This window comes from Neltuma alba, unplaced genomic scaffold, assembly GCF_004799145.2.
Source record: "Neltuma alba isolate B1F8T4 unplaced genomic scaffold, ASM479914v2 tig00002017_pilon, whole genome shotgun sequence".
Classification (NCBI taxonomy): Eukaryota; Viridiplantae; Streptophyta; class Magnoliopsida; order Fabales; family Fabaceae; genus Neltuma; species Neltuma alba.
The window spans coordinates 22,329-41,571 of NW_021632706.1; the positions used below are offsets into that span (position 1 = coordinate 22,329).

The window sequence follows — 19,243 nt, forward strand, 5'->3', positions numbered from 1 at the left end:
AAAAAAAAAAATGAGATACCTATACGACAAATATTATATCTTTTGAGAAGCCATTTGTGTCTGGATTCCTCTGGAAGCAAAGTTAGTCGCGAATTGGGTGACTAAAACTTCATTGGATAGGTCTTGTCCAAACTGATTGAGCAATGTGACTGATTGCTAATAAAGACTTGCGTTCTTAGCTTAAATTTTGTTGATTTTTTTGTTTTTTATGTATAAATATCATTCTATCAGAAACAATTCTATTGAACACTAAATTTTGGTAGATCTTTTGTTTCACTGTTTTGTTGCTTTGTTTTCTTGTTTCTATTTTCCATAATGGTTTTGTTGGTTTCTTGTCTTTTCTGTACCGTTGGATCTTTTATTAATGGAAAGGAATTTTTGAAGGCAAAAAGATGTAAAGAAAAATGCAATTTATTTACCAAAACACTCTTATTTGTCAAAGAGCTCAGCCCGCCTAAAACATTTCGACCATATGTAGGATGGGCCGGAATTTCAACCCAGCTTGCCCAAGGTGTGTGGGCCAGCCGATTTTTGTTCTTTGCTTCTTTTTTTTTTTACTTTTTAAATTTAACTACAAACATTTTATAAATCAAATCTAAATTGTTTCTATATTTTTATGAAGTTACATTGATTCATTTAACATTAAAAGCTGCAAATACAAGCACAGAAATTATTTTACATAATTATTTCGCAAATATAAAGATATAATGAAAAATTAAATATAGAACAAAGCTCCCCAAAAAACCAAAATAAAGGTTATAATTAAAACATATATAAAACAAAAGTTACTTTTATCATTAGAATTATATTTAAAATATTAAAAATTGAAAAAAAAAGGGGTCAAGTTCAATAGCAAAGGTCATGCACATGATGAGAAGTTAATTATTCCTTGTTTGATTACATGGAAAGAAAATGACTCCATTTTCAATTAATTGAGATCTAAAATATTTATTATATTCCTATAACCATTGCTTATGAGAACTTTTTTTTTTTTTAAATTACCCATCTGTTCCTAAATATTGGGTTCGTTATAGAAGTAATCTCACAAATGTTTAGAGCATAATTACTTTTCTGGTCAAAAAGAGAACAAATATTTTCCTTCCATACATGTGCATGAGTTTAGTTAACAAAGGTAACAAGCGATGGTGAAAATTAATGAGATTAAAGTTCGGTATAGTCAATAAGAATAATATTAGAAACTAAATAATTTTATAACAAATTTAATACTTTTCTTAATTACTAAATGGAGTAGTAGTAGTAGTAATAACATATGACATTTTACCTTTGAAAATACACCTTTATTTTGTTTTATTCTCTTTTTTTAATTTCCATCTTGGTTTACCATAAATCCACAGTAAACACAAGATCTGGAGATTCAATTCTTTGTGACTCGGCCTGTGGATGCTTTCAGCTTCGGTAGAGTTGCTTGTTGCCAGGAAGTATGAATCACATTGTGAGAATGAAGAAGGTGAGCTTTCAGTGTTTCCGTTAATAAATGTTGCTAACACTAACTTCTTCTCAATGCCTGGATAATAATATTGCTGCATTGGCATTTCGCAAAGACCATATATTCCACACGAGAGCTCATATATTTTTAAGGGCTAAGATGAAAATTTAGCCTAAAATTTTTTATTCAGGAGTACTAAGCAATGAAATTTTCTTTTTTTTTTTAAATAAATTTGTTCTGAAAGTTTAAACGGTAACAATATTGTCCTTTATTGTTAAAAATATTAAAAGTTAACATCACTATTTTAACAGTCCATGTTAACTTTTTAGTGGTAAAAAGTAATATTGTTAAGATTTTAAATTTTCAGAACAAATTTCTAACCTTTTTTTTCAATTAAAAGAAAAGACAACTGACCCACAACCTTCCAATTTTAGGGGAATCTTCATGCTATCAAGTTGGAAGCTCATTGACACATGAAAACTCATAGATAGTACTACTTCTGGTCATAATTATAAGATTTTATTTATAAACTATAAATAAGATCTTATAATTAGAATCGGAGGTAGTATATCCAAAGTAAAGGCCTCAAAGATCAAGATTTGAGACTTATGTGCATGGATTAAGCATGTCGTTCCGGGTCTATTCTCATGCACTTATGCATTCCTTAGCTTTTGAACTTTATTAAAATGACTTTAGAGTGTTGTTGGCCTTGCAAAAATCATCTAAACAAGTCTTATTTGATAACAACTTTTACTTTCTCGAAAGAATTGATTTTTTGGGGAACGAACCAAAAAATGTGCGGGTGATTTTTTTCACTTAAAGTTTTTTGTTTGGTTATAACTATCGCTTTCCTAACAGAGTTTTTGGGAGCACAAGACGTTTGAGTAATTTTTTTCACTTTGTAAAGTTTATTCTAAAAGTCTGTTTTTGGCTTACTTTTCAAAAGTCCTTCTTATTTGAATACTATTTTTAACTTTTGAATAACTTTCAGTTACTTTCTAATGATAAAAGTTTTTTTAAAAAACATATTTAAACATAAAATTGGTTACAATAACTAAGTTTAATTTTATCGAATTGATTTTTTGACAAAATAAATATTTAATAAACAAAATTTTGATAAAATGAAACCGAAACATACACCACAATTTTCACTTAACGGAGGAGCTTATACAGAGTCATATATTGGCCAATCAGCGATCGCCACTTCATTGCACAAACAGGGTTTAAGGGATCCAAATTCGAAGTCAATTTTTACCGTTGACTTTCCATTGGCTAACAACGCGGGCGAGTGACTCATAGCCATTGGAGGACCCATCATTCCTCAATGCTTTGGCAGCACTTTGTTTGAGCTCTCTCGCTTTGCGTCTCATCTCCTTCCCCTTTTCACCTTCCACCGTCATCCTCACAGCCCTCTCTACCTCCTCCCTCCCAACCACCCTCTTCCCCGCCGTCTCCTCCGCCACCATTTTCACCGCCACCCCCACTTCCTCTGCCATTGTCGTTGCGTTCATCCTTTGCTCTGCATAAAGCGGCCATGCTATGATCGGCACACCGTGAGACAAACTCTCCAGTACCGAGTTCCACCCACAGTGAGATAAAAACGCGGCCGTCGACCTGTGTCGGAGAACCGACAGCTGTGGTGCCCATGACGGCACTACCAGTCCCCTCCCTTTCGTCCTCTCTGTGAACCTTTCTGGGAGATACGTTCTGGGATCGTTCTTATCTCCACCAACGTTGAAAAACGTGGCAGTTGCACTGGCATCGTTCGGGGCTCGAACCACCCATATGAACCGTTGCCGGCTCAGCTCGAGACCCCATGCTAACTCCGTGAGCTGCTCCGCAGACAAAGTTCCCCCACTGCCAAGAGCAATAAAGAGAACCGAGTGCTCTGGCTGTTTATCAAGCCACGTTAAACACTCAGCACCGGTTTCTGTTACCGGCTCGGATTCCTTTATCACCGGTCCGATAGGGTAAACTGGTGCTGTGAGTATCTTCTTGTAGAAAGCATGCTCTCTGATGGCTCGAACTGGTACAGGTTCGAGATCTTCCCACGTGTTCAAGAACACTCCATCCGCCATTGGAACTCTACTGAGATGATGCAGAAACCATTTATAGTTGTCGCTCTTTCGGTTCCCGACAAGATCAATAAAGCTTGAGTTCGAACCGGAGAGCACCCCGGAACCTGAACTGGCGCCGGAAGGTCAACAAACTCGCCGGCCACGTCACGATCAAGCTGTGGGAGCAACAAGGTGAAGGCAAGCAAGCAAGTGGAAGCAGTGAAGAACATGAAGATAGGGATGGAAAGCTCCTTGCAGATTTCAAACGCTTGGGTGCAGAACAAGTCGATGACGACGGCTTGAGGCTTGTGGAACTCTAAGAGTATGGATTTTAAGGAAAGCAAGTTTTGTTGTACGTTTATAGAGAGACGGGTAAGAGGTGAAGCGTCGTCATCAACCATGTCGGAGACATCGACGGGAGGGAAGTCGACGACGGAGAGGCCGGGAGGAAGGTTGGGGGAGTGGAGGAGCTGGGTTTGGGCCACGGAAGCTTCTGTGGTGATGTTGAGGAAGGTCACGTGACAGCCATGGAGGAGGACGAGACGCTTAGCGAACTCGAAGAGAGGCGTCACGTGACCCATGCCAGGACTGGCGAGAACGACGATGTGTGGTTTCTTGGATTGAAGATCTGTAACACCTCTCGCCATTGTTGAAGGAAAATGCGGGAAGTGATGATACGAAACTCAAGTAGTGCAAGCAGATATATAGAATCCAATGAGCTTCTGGTTAGAGTTAAGGCCAAAAAAAATAAAAGCAGACAGATAACTTCACATGCATGATGATCGCCGAGTAGAATATTTTAACATTTCTCGCATTTCATCTTAATTATTTATTTACTTTTTCTTATCGTATTGGACTTAGCTTCAAGTGATTTAATTAATATAAATATAAAAACCATCAACTATCAACTACCAACCAACTCTAACTAATATTATTAAAATCTTGTAATACCCGGTTCATTTAAAAATGAGTCATGTATAACATTATAGGATCTGAATGTATTCAATTAATAAAATTTGGATAACATCTTGATTAGGATTTGAATATATTGAATTAAATAGGAAACATTATAATTAAATGGGCTTTCAATTGAAAGTCCAAATGAAAAATTTATTAATTAATTTTGGATTTAAATAATATCTTATTTAGGATTTCAATTGGATGCTTAAATAAAAAAAATTAATGATTAATTTTTAAGTTTGAATAATATAGTAATTGAGATTTGAATAATATCTATTAGAATTTTGAATTTAATCAAATATACTAATGGGTACATCGCACAAAGGATAAATTTCTAGTTCTATTAAAAAAAATATATGCTTGACTAAATGTGGTTATAAATGTTTGTAGTGAAATTATGTTTAAAATTTTTAAATTATTTATATAATTTCTTAAATTTACATTATTTATACTATATCATAAAAAAATACATGTTTGAAATATATCATTTATACTATACATGAGGGAAGTTACTGGTTGACTCTCTTCGTTACTCTTGTTGTTTAGATAATATCAGTTTTCATTAAAACAATATTTTTAGCCATTTAAAAGAAATTTAAAAAATAAAATTTATGATGAAAAATTAAAATTATACAATTTTATAGTATGATAAAAATTAATAAATTTTATAACATACTAGTAAGGTTGAAAATAAACTAATTACAATTATTTTTATGCTGACAAAAATTATTTTTTGAAAATATTTAAATAATTCTTATGTTAAAAAACAGTGTTATAAAAGTTTAAGAGTCAAATTTATAGTGGATGGAAATGAATTTTCAATTATATAAGAGAAATTTACGTGACACAATTTTTTTTTTTTATAAAATTAAGAGAATTCTCAAGTCATTTTGGGCTTGAATCTAATCTCTATTGGGTTGAAAGCGTTAAGGTTAAAACCCTTCTAACAAGTACGCTCTCTAATATTTAAATTTATGTTTTTCTCCTTATAAAGGTGAGACTGCTCACTATTTTAATCAAAAAGTTCTTGGTATGTAGCAGTACATTTTAATTCAAGAAAGTTCATATATACCTTTTTAAATAGCGGAAAGATTTTTGTAATTTTGGTGAAGGAAAAGAGTGACTAGTGTATTTTAATTTTAATTTTTATTTAGAGTTATAGATAGATCACAAAAGTGTGTTTTACTTTACCTCTGTAAATAAAGTATTTTTTATACATATAGCTAAGGATTTTATTACTAAAATAATTCAACAATAATTTTACAAAATGATATATATTATCTAATTTGATAGCAAGTTGTAAATTATAGTTTATAAGACTATGTAAACTAACCTTTTTTTAAATTCGAAAATTTAATTAATATCAGTTAAATGTTAAAAATTTTCACAACTTTCAAATTTACCGTTAATCATATTAAAGCTATTATTTAAATTAAGAGCATAAGAAGTTAGACTATTTTTGAAAATGAATTTAAAAATATTTTATTAAATTTTATCTCTATCTTTTTACCTTTTAATAAAATTGCCTTTTGATTAAAAAAAAATCATAAAAACGTAAATAAATTTGATCGACATCAAAATTAAAGTTAAAAAGATAACTAACTTCCAAACCGCCTAAGAGCAAAGATAACTTTTTAAACTAAGGGTAACTGAGACAAGAGTATTTAAAAAGATAAATGGTAAATATTTTATTAAATTTTTTAAGGAATCTTGTATTAGTGAAGAATAAGTAGAGGATCTTATAGGATCGAGCGAGATGTGAAAAACATAATAAATTGGACCGACATCAAATTAGTTAGTTTGTTAATTTTTGTATAATTACTAAAAGATACTCCTCTAGTCCTATTTATAGGACGGAGAAGATATTTTTTAGTCCTATTTATAGGGCACTGAGAGAAATTTTTTGTATGGATATATAATTTTACCCCTCATTTATTATTGTGTTGACTTTGTTTATATGAGGTATAATATATATTAAATAGGGATAAAGTTGAAAAGTTATTAAATTTTAAAGGGTTAATTAATCCGCAAGTTCTTGTAGTTTCAACTAATTTTGAATGAGGTCCTTATAGTTTTTTTTCTTTTTATCAGGTCCTTATACTTTTATTTGTTTTTAATTAAGTCCTCGCATTTATTTTTTTTTATTAAGTCCTTATAATTTTACTAAATTTTTAATCAGGTTCATCTAGTTTTAATTTTTATTTATTAATTAAATATAAACTTAATTAAATAAATTATACTGAAATATAAAATATTAATAATTGAATTGAATTAATAACTATATAATAAAAGATAAGTAATATAATTAATTAATTCAGGAAAATTTTGTAGAACAATTATTTTTTTTTGAAAAAAAATTATTATAATAATTTATTATTTTTAGAATATTATTCTTTATAAACTAATATTAAATATTAAATAATAAATACTATTTTATGTTTATAGAATAGTACTATTAGAATTTATAAAATAAAGAATAAAAAATATAGGGACTTAATTAAAAATAAGGTGAACTTATAAGGACTTGATAAAAAGAAAAATAAATGCAAGGACTTAATTAAAAATAGGTAAAAGTATAAGGACCTAATAAAAAGAAAAAAATTATAGGGACCTGATTCAAAATTGGTTGGAACTATAAGGACTTTCAGATTAATTATCCCAATTTTAAATGAGAATTAATAAAATTTAAGGTGTTTTTTTTTTGTCTGTATGAAACATACTAGAAATGCATTATAAGTAGGACTAGAGTAGTAGCTACATAGGAATGTGTTAAACAGTAGTTACCATAGAGATTGATGAGAACAAATTCAAGTACTTTTTAAATATTTCATACATGTGAAGCTCTGATTTCTCACATGCGCAGGAACTTTTTTATATTTGCCACTGAATATAGTATTTGGTCTTTAAATATAATATACTCTTCTGATTCTAATTTACATTAGAAAATGAGTTTTATATTTCAAATCAGAAATATTAGTATTTTGTGGCCAATGCCCGCGTGCTGCATTTTCAATGCATGAGACGACGACCCGAGATCCACCATGCCAGGAAGGTTTACAAAGAGGACAAGAGGAAATAATCGACAAGTTGCCCGCAGTTTGTGGGTTGGCGCATCATAACTCGCAGGTGGCGCGAGTTAAAACAATTGGCATCCTAAAAAATTGGCAATTTATTTATTTCTTCAAAAAAAAATTTTTTAAAGGTTAACTCGTTAGTGAGGATGAATTGGATGATTATCAAACAATCAAACAAATTAGATCTTTAAATGCGGGAAAAAAACAAATAAGTAGGGTAGAAGTAAATGTTACTGATGTTAAGTAAAGACTGAGAGAGACAAATCAACTTTATGATATGTAGCAGACTTTTTAGCGCATGGCAGATCATCTAAGAGTAAAGTTGACTGGAACTCATCCAGCTTGATTGATTAACTATGTCCTATTTCTCAGCTTCAGCCATTATATTCTGTCTTCTTCCCTCTCATTCACATTAATCGGATAAACTGGCATGGCAAGGAAATTTTATGGGCATCTACAAGGTGAAAAACGGAGCTTCCATTTTAGTTAATACTGATAATGTGGTCATTGATGATTTCTGAAAATTCATTTGGAAATTTCCTTTGCCTTAAAAGATGTCGCTTTTTACATGGAAATGCTTTAGACATGGTATCCGTTCTTGTGATGTTTCAAGAGCTCATCACCTTAATATCTCTTCCCTCTGGGCTTTTGGTTGTCAAGTGGAGGAGATTTTAGAGCATCTTTTCATTCCGTGCCCTTCCTCTCGAGCTCTACCATTTGGATGCGTAACATAAAATTGCATCATGATAGCTTTCAACACTTTACTGTTTGGTTAAAGAATACTCTTCCTACTCTGGTGAAGCATGGATATGTTAATAATGCCTGCAAAATCATTTGTATTTTAAATGCCATTTGGCAAAAGCGAAATATGATCCTACACTAGGGAAAGAAGGTATCTTTGATTGCAACTATCAAAGAGATACAAGGCACACACACTCTCTCTCAGTTAGTCTTTTCTCCTCAGTCTGATCTTAATAATCATTAGTCACCTGTGCAACCTGTTTTAAACTATAACTTTCTAAGTAAAGAAAGATGGGATGTCATTCTTTATAAATTCAAGAAATAGAAGATCACTCACAATCATGGAATCATATGGTTTAATGGATCATCATTACAAGAATTTTTATGGAGAAGCAGAAATTACAAGGGTTAGATCTTTCTTTGGCTATGCCTAAGAGCCTCTCTTCTTCGAATTAAAAGTTTTCGAGTATTTGCGGATCATGAAATGCAATCATTAACTGTGAGGCTGTGAGCTACAAGCAAAAATGTTTTACCAGGATTCCACCCAAGCCTCGTCCTTCTGATCCAGTTTGGATGGATATTTTTTATCTTTTCATCTTGTGTTAGGAGTTGTAATTCTAGAGTAGTTTCTCTTCCTTTGTTTTAAAAGTTTTCTTATGAAAGTTGTAGGTCTTTATTGTTTGGGACATTGTGATTATTTATCTTAATATCATTTTGTCCTTTTTACCAAAAAAAATTAAGAGTGAAATTTTCAACTTGAAGTTAATTAACCAAAAGATATTGAGAAGAAATGAAAGTTCCTTTGGAAAAGGTTTCTTTAAGTTGCCAATCCTCTCACATGGATGAATTGCATAAACTTGGCTCTCTCACCCGCATATGAGATGCACATTATTGCCTGAACAAGTCGTACGTTAGCATTTTATTTTTAGACTTAGAGAAAGTGTTTGGTCTTTTGATTATTTATAAAAGGCCAATGCATCTCCTGCATTTTTTTAATGTTGGTGGCGATTTTAAACGACCTGAAAAGCTTTTAGGGAGAATATTTGTTTAAGGATCAGAATAATAAGTTATTTACACATAAGAAAACCATAAATTTATGAAATTATTGTGCCGTTCATATGATTAAAAAAAATTAGTCACATACTGAAAATTAGTCGTAAGATTATTAAAAAAATTAATAGTCATCACATATATATAGAGAATATCAAGAATATTAATTAAAGTTCCTGTGCTCCTCTCCACACTTAGCGATGTAATTTCTTAAAATTTGATGAACTGGACTTTCGAGAGGAGCCATGTGCAATAATTTCATATCCAATAAGTCAAGCATCAGTCATGTGATAATAACAAGGTTCTTACAATATCAATAAAAGCTATAACTAACTTGAGGTTATTAAAAAAAATTACTTAAATTAGTTATTTGTAATCTGTAATAAATATGTGTTGATTTTCATAAAGTATTATATTTAATCATATGCATTGAAAACTACTTCTCGGTAGGAATCTCTTACAATCAATATAGATCATTCAGAAAAAATATAAATTTAAGACATAACATAGATTGCATTTTTATATTTAAGATCAAATTCATCTCAACTAACTTTTATGTCAAGAAGTAAAGATAATATAATTAAAAGAAAGTATGTACATTAACGAATTTTAATTTGAATGCACTTGCCTAATCTCCCTCTCCACATGCATGTATCAATCAAATCAATGTCTTATAATCTATGGAGTTATTGATGTTACCCGCAACATTATTGAAAATTTAAAATATAATTCAATCATATCCTAGGAAGACACTTTCTTTCCGCTACTTGCTCACACGTTAGCCTTGCTGCATGTTCATTGGCATGTTTCTACTTTGACTTTCATGCCAAAATTTTGCTCTCTAGTGCATCGTGCCCGAGACTTTTTTAATACCTTGGTGGCATATTTGGATGGCTTTTGCTCCACACAATAGTAAGTGCAAAGGATGGTTATGGTCATCAAAGCTCTCTGAGGGTGTGTTTGGATGAAACCAAACCGTGGTTTGGAAAAGTGATTCTGGAGAATAGATTCTGTGAAGAATAGATTTTGTAAAAAAGTGATTCTGAGAAGTGAGAGTGTTTAGATAGTTGTTATCAGAAGCACTTTTTATATATACAAATTACTAAAAAAAAAACATAAGTTAATATGATAATTACAGAAAAAATAGATTTTATGATATATTTTAATTTGAAGAAATAAAATTGTTAATAATATGTTTTTTACCAACATAATTAATAATACATAAGATAATATAATTAATAAATAATTAATGTCTATATATATTTATAAAATATAAGATTAAATATATTTATAAAAAAATATGTTTATAAAAAAATAACAAGATACATATCATATAGGCCCTCACACTCTCCCTTTTTCTTCAAAAGCAAAAAAATTTTGCTTTTTCCAAAACCATGGTTTTGACCCAAAACCATAGTTTTGGTTTTTGGAGAGGCTGTTTGGGTAGCATTTTCCCCAAACCATGGTCTGGGGTGCTATCCAAACAGAGCCTGAAGTGTCATGGATGGTGGCGTTTTGGTTGGTTTTCTTGTACCGTGGTTCGAGTCTCCCTTACTGACTTATTCTAAATTTAACAAGTGTAATTGGCTGATCTTTTTACGTAATCATTTAACTTATATTGAATAAAATTGTCTTTTTATAAAATAAAAATAAAAAGACACTTTCTCTTTCTATTCCTCTTTTAATTCATTTGATTTTGGACTTGGTGCAAATACGGTTAACCCGCCAAAAACATGCTGACCCGTTTTAAGCTGGGCTGAAATTTCAGCCCAACTCCCTGAAAGTTGGCATTGTTTTGTCTTATTTTTTAGTTTTTCAATTTAATTACAGATTTTTATAAATTAAATTGAAGTTGTTTTCATTTATTTTTATAAAGTTACATGGTTAAATTAACATCAAAATTTACAAATACAAATAGATAAACTATTTTACATATCCATCATTATTTCACAAAGCAAGCAAGCAAAACAGATCCGCCATGGAGCAAAAGTCAAATTAGTAAAGGACAACATATGATACACACTCTTTTGCTTGCATGTCTAAAGAGATGGATCATTTCTATACTTTCTCTGCATACTTCACTCGATACTCAATCTCTTCTGTTCATTCAATGTATTAATTCATTTGGTCTAAGAGTATAATATCGTTACTTGTGGCATCAAAATACATAAGTTATCCTCCTAGTAAATCAAAGATCAAGGGGGGAAAAACTCCTTTATTGTAAAATAATTTGAAATTAAAGGGGGAAAAAACGGTTTTCTTCGAGAGCATTCACAAAACTCCAGGATTATATTCTCTCTATATAGTAGAGAATTAACCCTAACCCTACTCATATGGAAGAAACAAGAATGAGTAGTGCTTATTTATCATCTAAAGGGGTGCCATCAGGCTTCAATCCAATCTCTTTGAGAGCCTCAGCGCACTCAGCAAGAGGTTGCTTCCTTGAGAAACCCATAGGGCTTGCACTGCGAAGCCTTGCTTTCATGCCATTCTTGTTGGTGATACTGATCTTTGCAGATTGTTGCAGGTGTTTGGCTTCGTCCCACTCTGCACAATCTTCTTTGCTGCTCTTTATCGGCACAACCTCGCACACTTCCTCGGCGTGGTCGCCGTCCACTACGATCTTGTACACTCCGTTCTCGTCCGTTGTCCCCTCTTTGTCCAACGTTATGTTCTTTGGGTTCTCAGCGTCCATGCACCGCAAGCGTACGGTCGCACCTTCACCATTGTTCAACTTTGTCAATATTAGGACATTCTTCCTCATATATATTATTCTCGTGACAGTTAATTGAGAGATTGACTTTTAGTCTTTTGTCTTTTATATTTGTAACTGTTTTCAAGCTATCCCCATTAATTGTATATATTAAAAAACTAACCTCAAGCGCACCTTTACGCCTGTAACTTGAGTTGATAAACTTAGAAACAAACTGAAAACATCACTTCATTCATTCCAGCCCGCAAGATATCAAATTGTCACTGATTTTGTGTAGAATCAAATAATCAAGATAAAAAAACATTTAGGAGACTGGGGCATGTATTACAAGAGGTATTAATTCGAGGCTCTTTGTCCATTATTAAATGGGGTATTTCAAAAAAATCAATACACATTTGTTATAATAAATAACTAATCTTTTTGATATCTGTAAATTAGTTATTTATCTTTTATCTCTTATTAGCATAATGGAAGGAGTCAGAACTAATTACCAGCCATGGGCTCGCTGAGCCGGGTGACAAATTGAACGTCGCATGTGTCACAATAAACTGAGCCCTGCACAACCAGCTCTTCTTCCTTTTGGCCATTAACAGAACAGAAGAAGGCGAAGAAACAAAGGAGGACTGAGGCAATGATGAATAGGTTAGATTTGGCCATTGTGTGAATTTGTTTTTGTTTGATTTGCCTTTGAGATATCTGACTATTATTATGAGAGATATGAAGTCAGTTTCCAACAGTTTTGATTCTTCAAAAGGGTCAAAGTCAAATTACTAATTTGTTTGTTCGTCTCAATTTACTCTCTGAGGTTGTCATTAATTTTCTTTCTTTCTTTCTTCCCTCACTTCTCCGGCGGTTTTGTGATGATCCGATCTTTTCGTAATTCTATATGACTTAAGCCTTTGCGAGTTATTTGTCTGGGAATATATATATATATATATATATATATTTATTTATATTGATATTTGGATCCGGAGTTAAGGTGATGACTGTCATAATTAAGTTTGCTAAGTTGAGAATTTATGAACTTTGCACTCAAAATATTTTCTTTGTTTTTCATTTATTTACAAGAGTCAATTTTGTGCGGTTGGTGTTCTTAATTATAAAGGGGAGAATGATATTTGTGCAGTTTTAAATATAAGACTCATTTTGCAGTATAATTTACATTACACAATAGATCTTTTGTTTATGACCAAACTGGTACTTAAGGACTACTAAAATGGTGTAATACCAATAAAGTTTACCGAAATGAGGAAATTAAATGCCAATAAAGTTCCAGTGAATTCTAATGGGATTAAAATTTTGAGCACATTTATGTAAATGTCCTTCACTGATTTTAAAGGGGGAAAAAAAGAAGGAAATTCATCCTTTACAGTCACCTGTACTAGTTGTTAGAGCTCCGACAACTACTCTTACACTTTAGCTATCGGTTAGAGTTTCAGAACTAATGAGTAACAAATTATTTAAGACAAGCAGTCAAGATGGAATTTGATCCCACAAATTTTTTTTTGGGCCTTTAGGTTACTAATACACTGTAATGTTGGGCGGCTGCTTTATTTATTTATTTATTTAAATGATGTATCAATATTTTATTGTCATCAGGTTTGCATTTGACTTTTTTTTTTTTAATGCAAAAGTCCATCCAATAGGACAATAACCAAAATGACTAAAGTTGGTACTCCAACATTGTCGGTCTTTAATATAAGAGCTCGTTTAAATTTTATTTTGATTCTAAGTATAAAACCCCAATCCATTTTATGTCTTATATTTATCTATTTTTTCTCAAGTAGTCTTATCATAATAGTTCTAGCCAATACACTTGATTAGAAATGATATTTTAAGGAAGACAACACTTATCTATTACAAATAACCAACTTAACTAATTTTCTTAATATACTCAAATTAGTCAATTAGCTTTTACACCAAGCACCGGAGATAGTATAGTTTGACCATCGAGTATTTATCACATAATTGTTATTTGGTCAAAATCGTGAAGTATGTCAATGCAGTAACATGGTAACCAATTCTGTCACCTAAATGCTTGATGGTTTTTAAATATTTGATGGTTAAGAATTGGGTCAAAACAAGTATAATGCCGCATATTTGATGATTTTGAATTATTGTTAAATATGAATAAAAATAATGGTCAAATATCACTAATTCTAGTTACAGCTCCATTCTCATAAATGAATGAAGTAACAATTCTGGGATACATAAGAGATGATTAAACAAGAAAATGCTTCAAACTAGTATATTTTCCCCCTCTTTCCCCATTCTTTTAAGGAACATGAAACCAAATGCACTTTATGCCAAATGGAGCAAACATTTTAATTGATTTGTGTATTCATGATATAAAGTGACCAAAATATCCTTCTTAAAAATAAAACAAACAAACAAAAATCTCCCTCTCCTGCCAAACGACCCACGCCCACTCACCCAATCAAAGAGCTTGGATCAGAAACATAAACCCAATCAAAGATCAGAATGAATTAGATTGCAGAGGAAAAAAGGAAGTATGAGATCTTTCACGTTCGTCACATATAGAATAAGCACGTAATAGAAGTAGATACAAATAAGCCCTAAATCACATAAATCGAATCGAAGCCAAACACTATTCCTGGTTTGACTGAGGCAAGGACGTTGTTGTCGTATATTCCATCACCATTTCTCCATATTTGTAGTGCAAATCTGTCGAAGCCATCTTCTCCATTACACCCATAGTTCAAGCGTACCAAAGGGGGCATTAATCTTTAAATAATAAGACTATTATTATGTTGGAAACCAGTTTTCAGTGTGTTTTTTTTTCAATAACTTTCAAGACCAAGCTACTCTCATACTACTTCGATCAAAATCACGATTTGACTAAGATTAAAAGGTTTCTAATCATCAGTAGTGTTAATATAGTGGGCTTTTTAGCTTGTTAGACTACTATCCGCTGGTTGTTACATTTGTTGGCTTGTTAAAGGGCATATAGCTGTTAAAAGTAATAAATCATCTTCTATTTAAATCGTAAATCTTACCGTACTTGTTAAGTCCCAAAATAATCAGTCTGCTTAAAAAGAAGCCAAACCGATCGCACATTAAAAAGAAAAAAAAAAAGAAAGGGTTTTTCCCACAAACTAAATCAGCTAAACGGGAGGAAAGCAAATTATCCAAATTAATTAGCAAGCCGTGAATTCATCCATCGACAAAATAATCATCAAACTCTACTATTTACATTCATGAAAGATTTCTACTCCATATAATGGAAACCAAACGCTGTTTATAAGTCCCAAACTCTAGTTTTTCTCATACCCTAGTCAAATCAAAACCTTAAAAAGAACACACAGAAACAGCAATATGGTACCATCAATATAGATATAAAATTTGATATCTATAACAAATAAGTCTCATCATTCCTCAGACTCAGTGCAATATTGCAACAAGAAACCATATATAGCAGATAGCCTAGTTATTCTCAACGGTATAATTGTCGGAAAAATAATCAAACAACTTTCATCGGAAGCAAGCACAAGGATCGATCATTCGTTGGATGGATGGATGAACTATGAAAGTACAATAATTAATTAAGTAATGAATCATGTTCAGGAATTATCTTCAATCTCAGTGCCATCAGGGTTCAAGCTGAGCTCTTTAAGAACTTGGGCGCACTCGGCCAGAGGTTGGTCCTTCATGAAGCCCAGAGCATTGGCGATACGATCAGGAGAGTGGATAAGGCCATTGTCGTTTGTGATGCTAACTTTGGCTGCTTGGTTCAGATGTTTGTCACTGTCCAACTTGGCACAGTCGCTTCTGCTGCTGGAAATCAGAGTCACCTCGCAGTCCTCCTCCGCGTGGTCGCCCTCCACTTCGATGCTGTAAGAACCCTTCTCGTCCGTCGTCGCCTCCTTGCTTAATGTTACGTTCTTTTCGTTTGCAAAGTCCACACATTGCAGTTTAACCTTTGCGCCTTCACACATAATATCATTCTCACACTTCATCAGTAACACAATTCATTGTGTGTGTGTGTGTGTTGTGAACTTTGGATGTGAACCACATAGCTTCAAGATAGGGCTTGTTAACTTGGATCTTCTCAATTATTTCTCGAGTTTTAAATATAAGAATTAGTTACAGGTTTGTTTTAATCATAAGGGAGTGTTTAGATGAAAGCCAAACTATAGTTTTAAAAATGATTTTACGGTATATAAAGTAAATATGTGGAGTTTGTCTTGATTTACAAAAAAAATATTTTTTAAAAGTACTTTTAATGATATTCAAACACCCCCTAAATCTAAAATCTCAATTTATCTCTCAAATTTATAATCTCTTTTTTTTAATTATTCTTATCAATTGCACATATTAAAGGAAATTTTCATCATCCGAAGAGTATTTCAGAAAAACTAACACTACTTAACTTTTTTTTTTAAATATTTATAAATAAGGCATTAAGCTCCTATATTTAGGATCAGATGGAGTATAATTTACGTACCGGCCATAGGAGCGCTGAGCTTGGTGACGAATTGGACGTTGCATGTGTCACAATAAACAGTGCCATGCACGACGAAGTGGTTTCTATCATCTTGGCCGTGAGAGGAAGCGAAGAAGGAGAAGAAGCAAATGGCAGAGGCCAGGACGATGAATATAGAAGACTTAGCCATATCTGTGAATCTTAATTACCTATTTCTTCAATTTTGCCTTCGGTGTTTCAAGAATGGAGGAAGTCGATTAATGCTACATTTTTATAGAGGTATTTATGAGGTCAGTTTACTATATTTGCTTCTTGAACCTTGCGGTACTCAGTAAGTCTTGTGTTTTTCTCTTCCTTAAATTTCTGGTGATTTTGTGATTACCCGCTAATTCCTCTAACTTAATCACAACCTTGAGTTTCCTTTGCCAAAAATTGACATTTTGAGATCTCCTACTAGTTAATCGGTTACTCAGTGAGGAAAGGGCCATAACAAGTAGAGTTGGCAATATGGGTTTGATCTATAAGTTCAATTTGCCAACCCCCTAAAAATGGTGAATTAGCCGGTTAGTAAATGAAACTTTTTAACCCTCACCATGAAACATACAACCCACCACAAGTTAGTTTGTCAACCCGTGGGTTAAGCTGCATTAATTTTTTTTATTTTTTCAATTTTATGGATTATTATAATCATATTATTATATTTTATATCCTATCTAAAAAATTTAAAAAAAATACCTATATTATTTATTTGGTGTTTTTAATCAGTGTTTGAAAGAAATATAAATATTGTATTATTTTTTGTTTATATTATATGAGAAAAAATTTATAAAAAATTAAAAAAGATAATAATAGTTGGTGGGCCCAAAATGGTGGGTTAGCAAACCTATCATTATACGAAGCCTTTCCAAATTTCAATCCTAACCCTCTGCGAGCCAACCCGCAACTCGCGTAAGTTAGCCTGGATTACCACCTCTAATAATAAGTAACTTGAACTTGCTAACTAGCCGGGAAAAAGCAATGTTTATCTTATTTTTATGGGTTGGTATATGTGCTTATTGAAAAACAAACACATATTAGTTCTGTTTATCATTTAAGAAATTTAATCATGTGGATATTCATGACTTCAAAAATAAATGACAAATGACATTTAAAGGACCCTCTAAAAATATTAATTATAATAAAGAATCGTACATTTTGAAAGTTTCACAAAAAGATCAGTGTTCTTAGTTGAAACTATTTTTTCTTTTTAAAGTTGACATTTTTCAGTACTTTTTTTTTAATTTTCCAAGTTATTATGATAAAATTCCTTTTTTTTTCGGTTTTGAATATTTGCTTAGCCAATAAATTAAAGCTTCTTTCATTAATATTTTTGTGAAACAAGTTAGACTCAAATGGGAGGGAGAAATTAAGATTATTGTTCAGACATTATTAAGAAAACTGTCTGTACTACCAATCGGCATTAGTCTTAATGAAAGGGGCTTTAGCCGCTTGAGCATGAGGTATTGAGTTCCAATTTATGTGAATGCAAAAACACGCTTTTGGAAAAGTTACCATTCAACCTAACAATAATCAAATCTCATTCAATTAATAGCTATATCAAAATAACTAATGTGTCCCAATAAACATGCACAGGCACACAACAGTTAACACCCACAATATTATAAAGTAACTACCTCTAGTTTTAAATATAAAATTTAGTTCGTAGTACAGTTTGTAATACAAGCTAGATCTTACATTTAAGAGCAGAGGTAGCATTGAAGTTTGAAGTTTCAAACATTAGAAAAATATCATACAACCTTCATGTGAGTTGGTTTTCTTATTCGTTGTTGTTACTGATATTCTACGGATTTGTATGTGTCCGACCTCAGTGGTGGAGATGCTGAGCCTGACCAATATTGTCGCCTTTAATCATTACATTGAGCTATTTTGTGCTGCAGAAAAGGGGCAAAGCTTCTAAAAGAGAACTGCAAAAGGCAATGACATTGATAATAATTAAAAGCACTTTGTTTCAAAAGCGCTGAGTCAATTATGGATCCTTGCATGAGTGTAATCAACTTCACTTCTTATAAACGTGCTTTCAGATCAAATTGAATCCTTCGAATTCATGCATTTACGCACATAGAATAAAACACCTGAAGTTAATTAAATATCGAGTCTACATCTTATTTTAATACCAATTACTATCTTTTCTCTATGTACCTGCGAGGCATTCATTTTTTGCTGTAGATGTGAAAAATTCAAAATTTGTTTGTCATTGTAACCTAGTGATATCAAAGTTCGCTGCACAGGAGGTCATAGATTCGAGATCTTCCTGTAACCTTAGACAGTTAGTGTCTGTCTTTCTAATTTGACCCCCAAACAAAAAATGATTTGGTCAGATATATCATGTTTGAGCACGCGTTCTCTTCAGCCATAACACAGTTTTGGAATAGCCAATACTGCGTTCATCAAACAAGTCTATAAAGCGAGAGGGGGAATGAAAAGCTGTGTGGAAGACAACAGCTCCAGAAGACAGTAAAAACTGCAATGGTCATAACTCTGAAGCATTCTTATGAACTCATTAACCCATTGATACTGCGTTCATAAAAGAATTAGTTTTTGGCATCATTGTGTGATAAATCGCGCTAAATGTGCTTTTAATCAGATATATCATGCTTGAACAAGCGTGCTCTTCAAACAAGTCTATAAAGCTAGAGGCGGAATGAAAAGCTGTGTGGATGACAATAGCTCCAGAAGACAGTAAAACTGCAATGGTCA

At 32.3% G+C, this 19,243-nt stretch overlaps 2 protein-coding genes and 1 pseudogene across 2 annotated transcripts; all 3 read right to left on the minus strand.

Moving 5' to 3' along the window:
* Positions 1-2,610: 2,610 nt before the first annotated feature.
* On the minus strand, positions 2,611-4,151 carry LOC114715389 (anthocyanidin 3-O-glucosyltransferase 5-like; annotated as a pseudogene).
* Positions 4,152-11,688: 7,537 nt separating this feature from the next.
* Positions 11,689-12,699, minus strand: LOC114715420 (olee1-like protein). The gene is made up of 2 exons (XM_028900271.1): positions 12,534-12,699; positions 11,689-12,047 (listed from the first exon to the last, which is right to left on the minus strand). The coding sequence occupies exons 1-2, from the start codon at positions 12,697-12,699 to the stop codon at positions 11,689-11,691; spliced, it is 525 nt and encodes a 174-aa protein (XP_028756104.1).
* Positions 12,700-15,623: 2,924 nt separating this feature from the next.
* LOC114715424 (pollen-specific protein-like At4g18596) lies at positions 15,624-16,676 on the minus strand. The gene is made up of 2 exons (XM_028900285.1): positions 16,508-16,676; positions 15,624-15,988 (listed from the first exon to the last, which is right to left on the minus strand). The coding sequence occupies exons 1-2, from the start codon at positions 16,674-16,676 to the stop codon at positions 15,624-15,626; spliced, it is 534 nt and encodes a 177-aa protein (XP_028756118.1).
* Between the last annotated feature and the right edge of the window lie 2,567 nt (positions 16,677-19,243).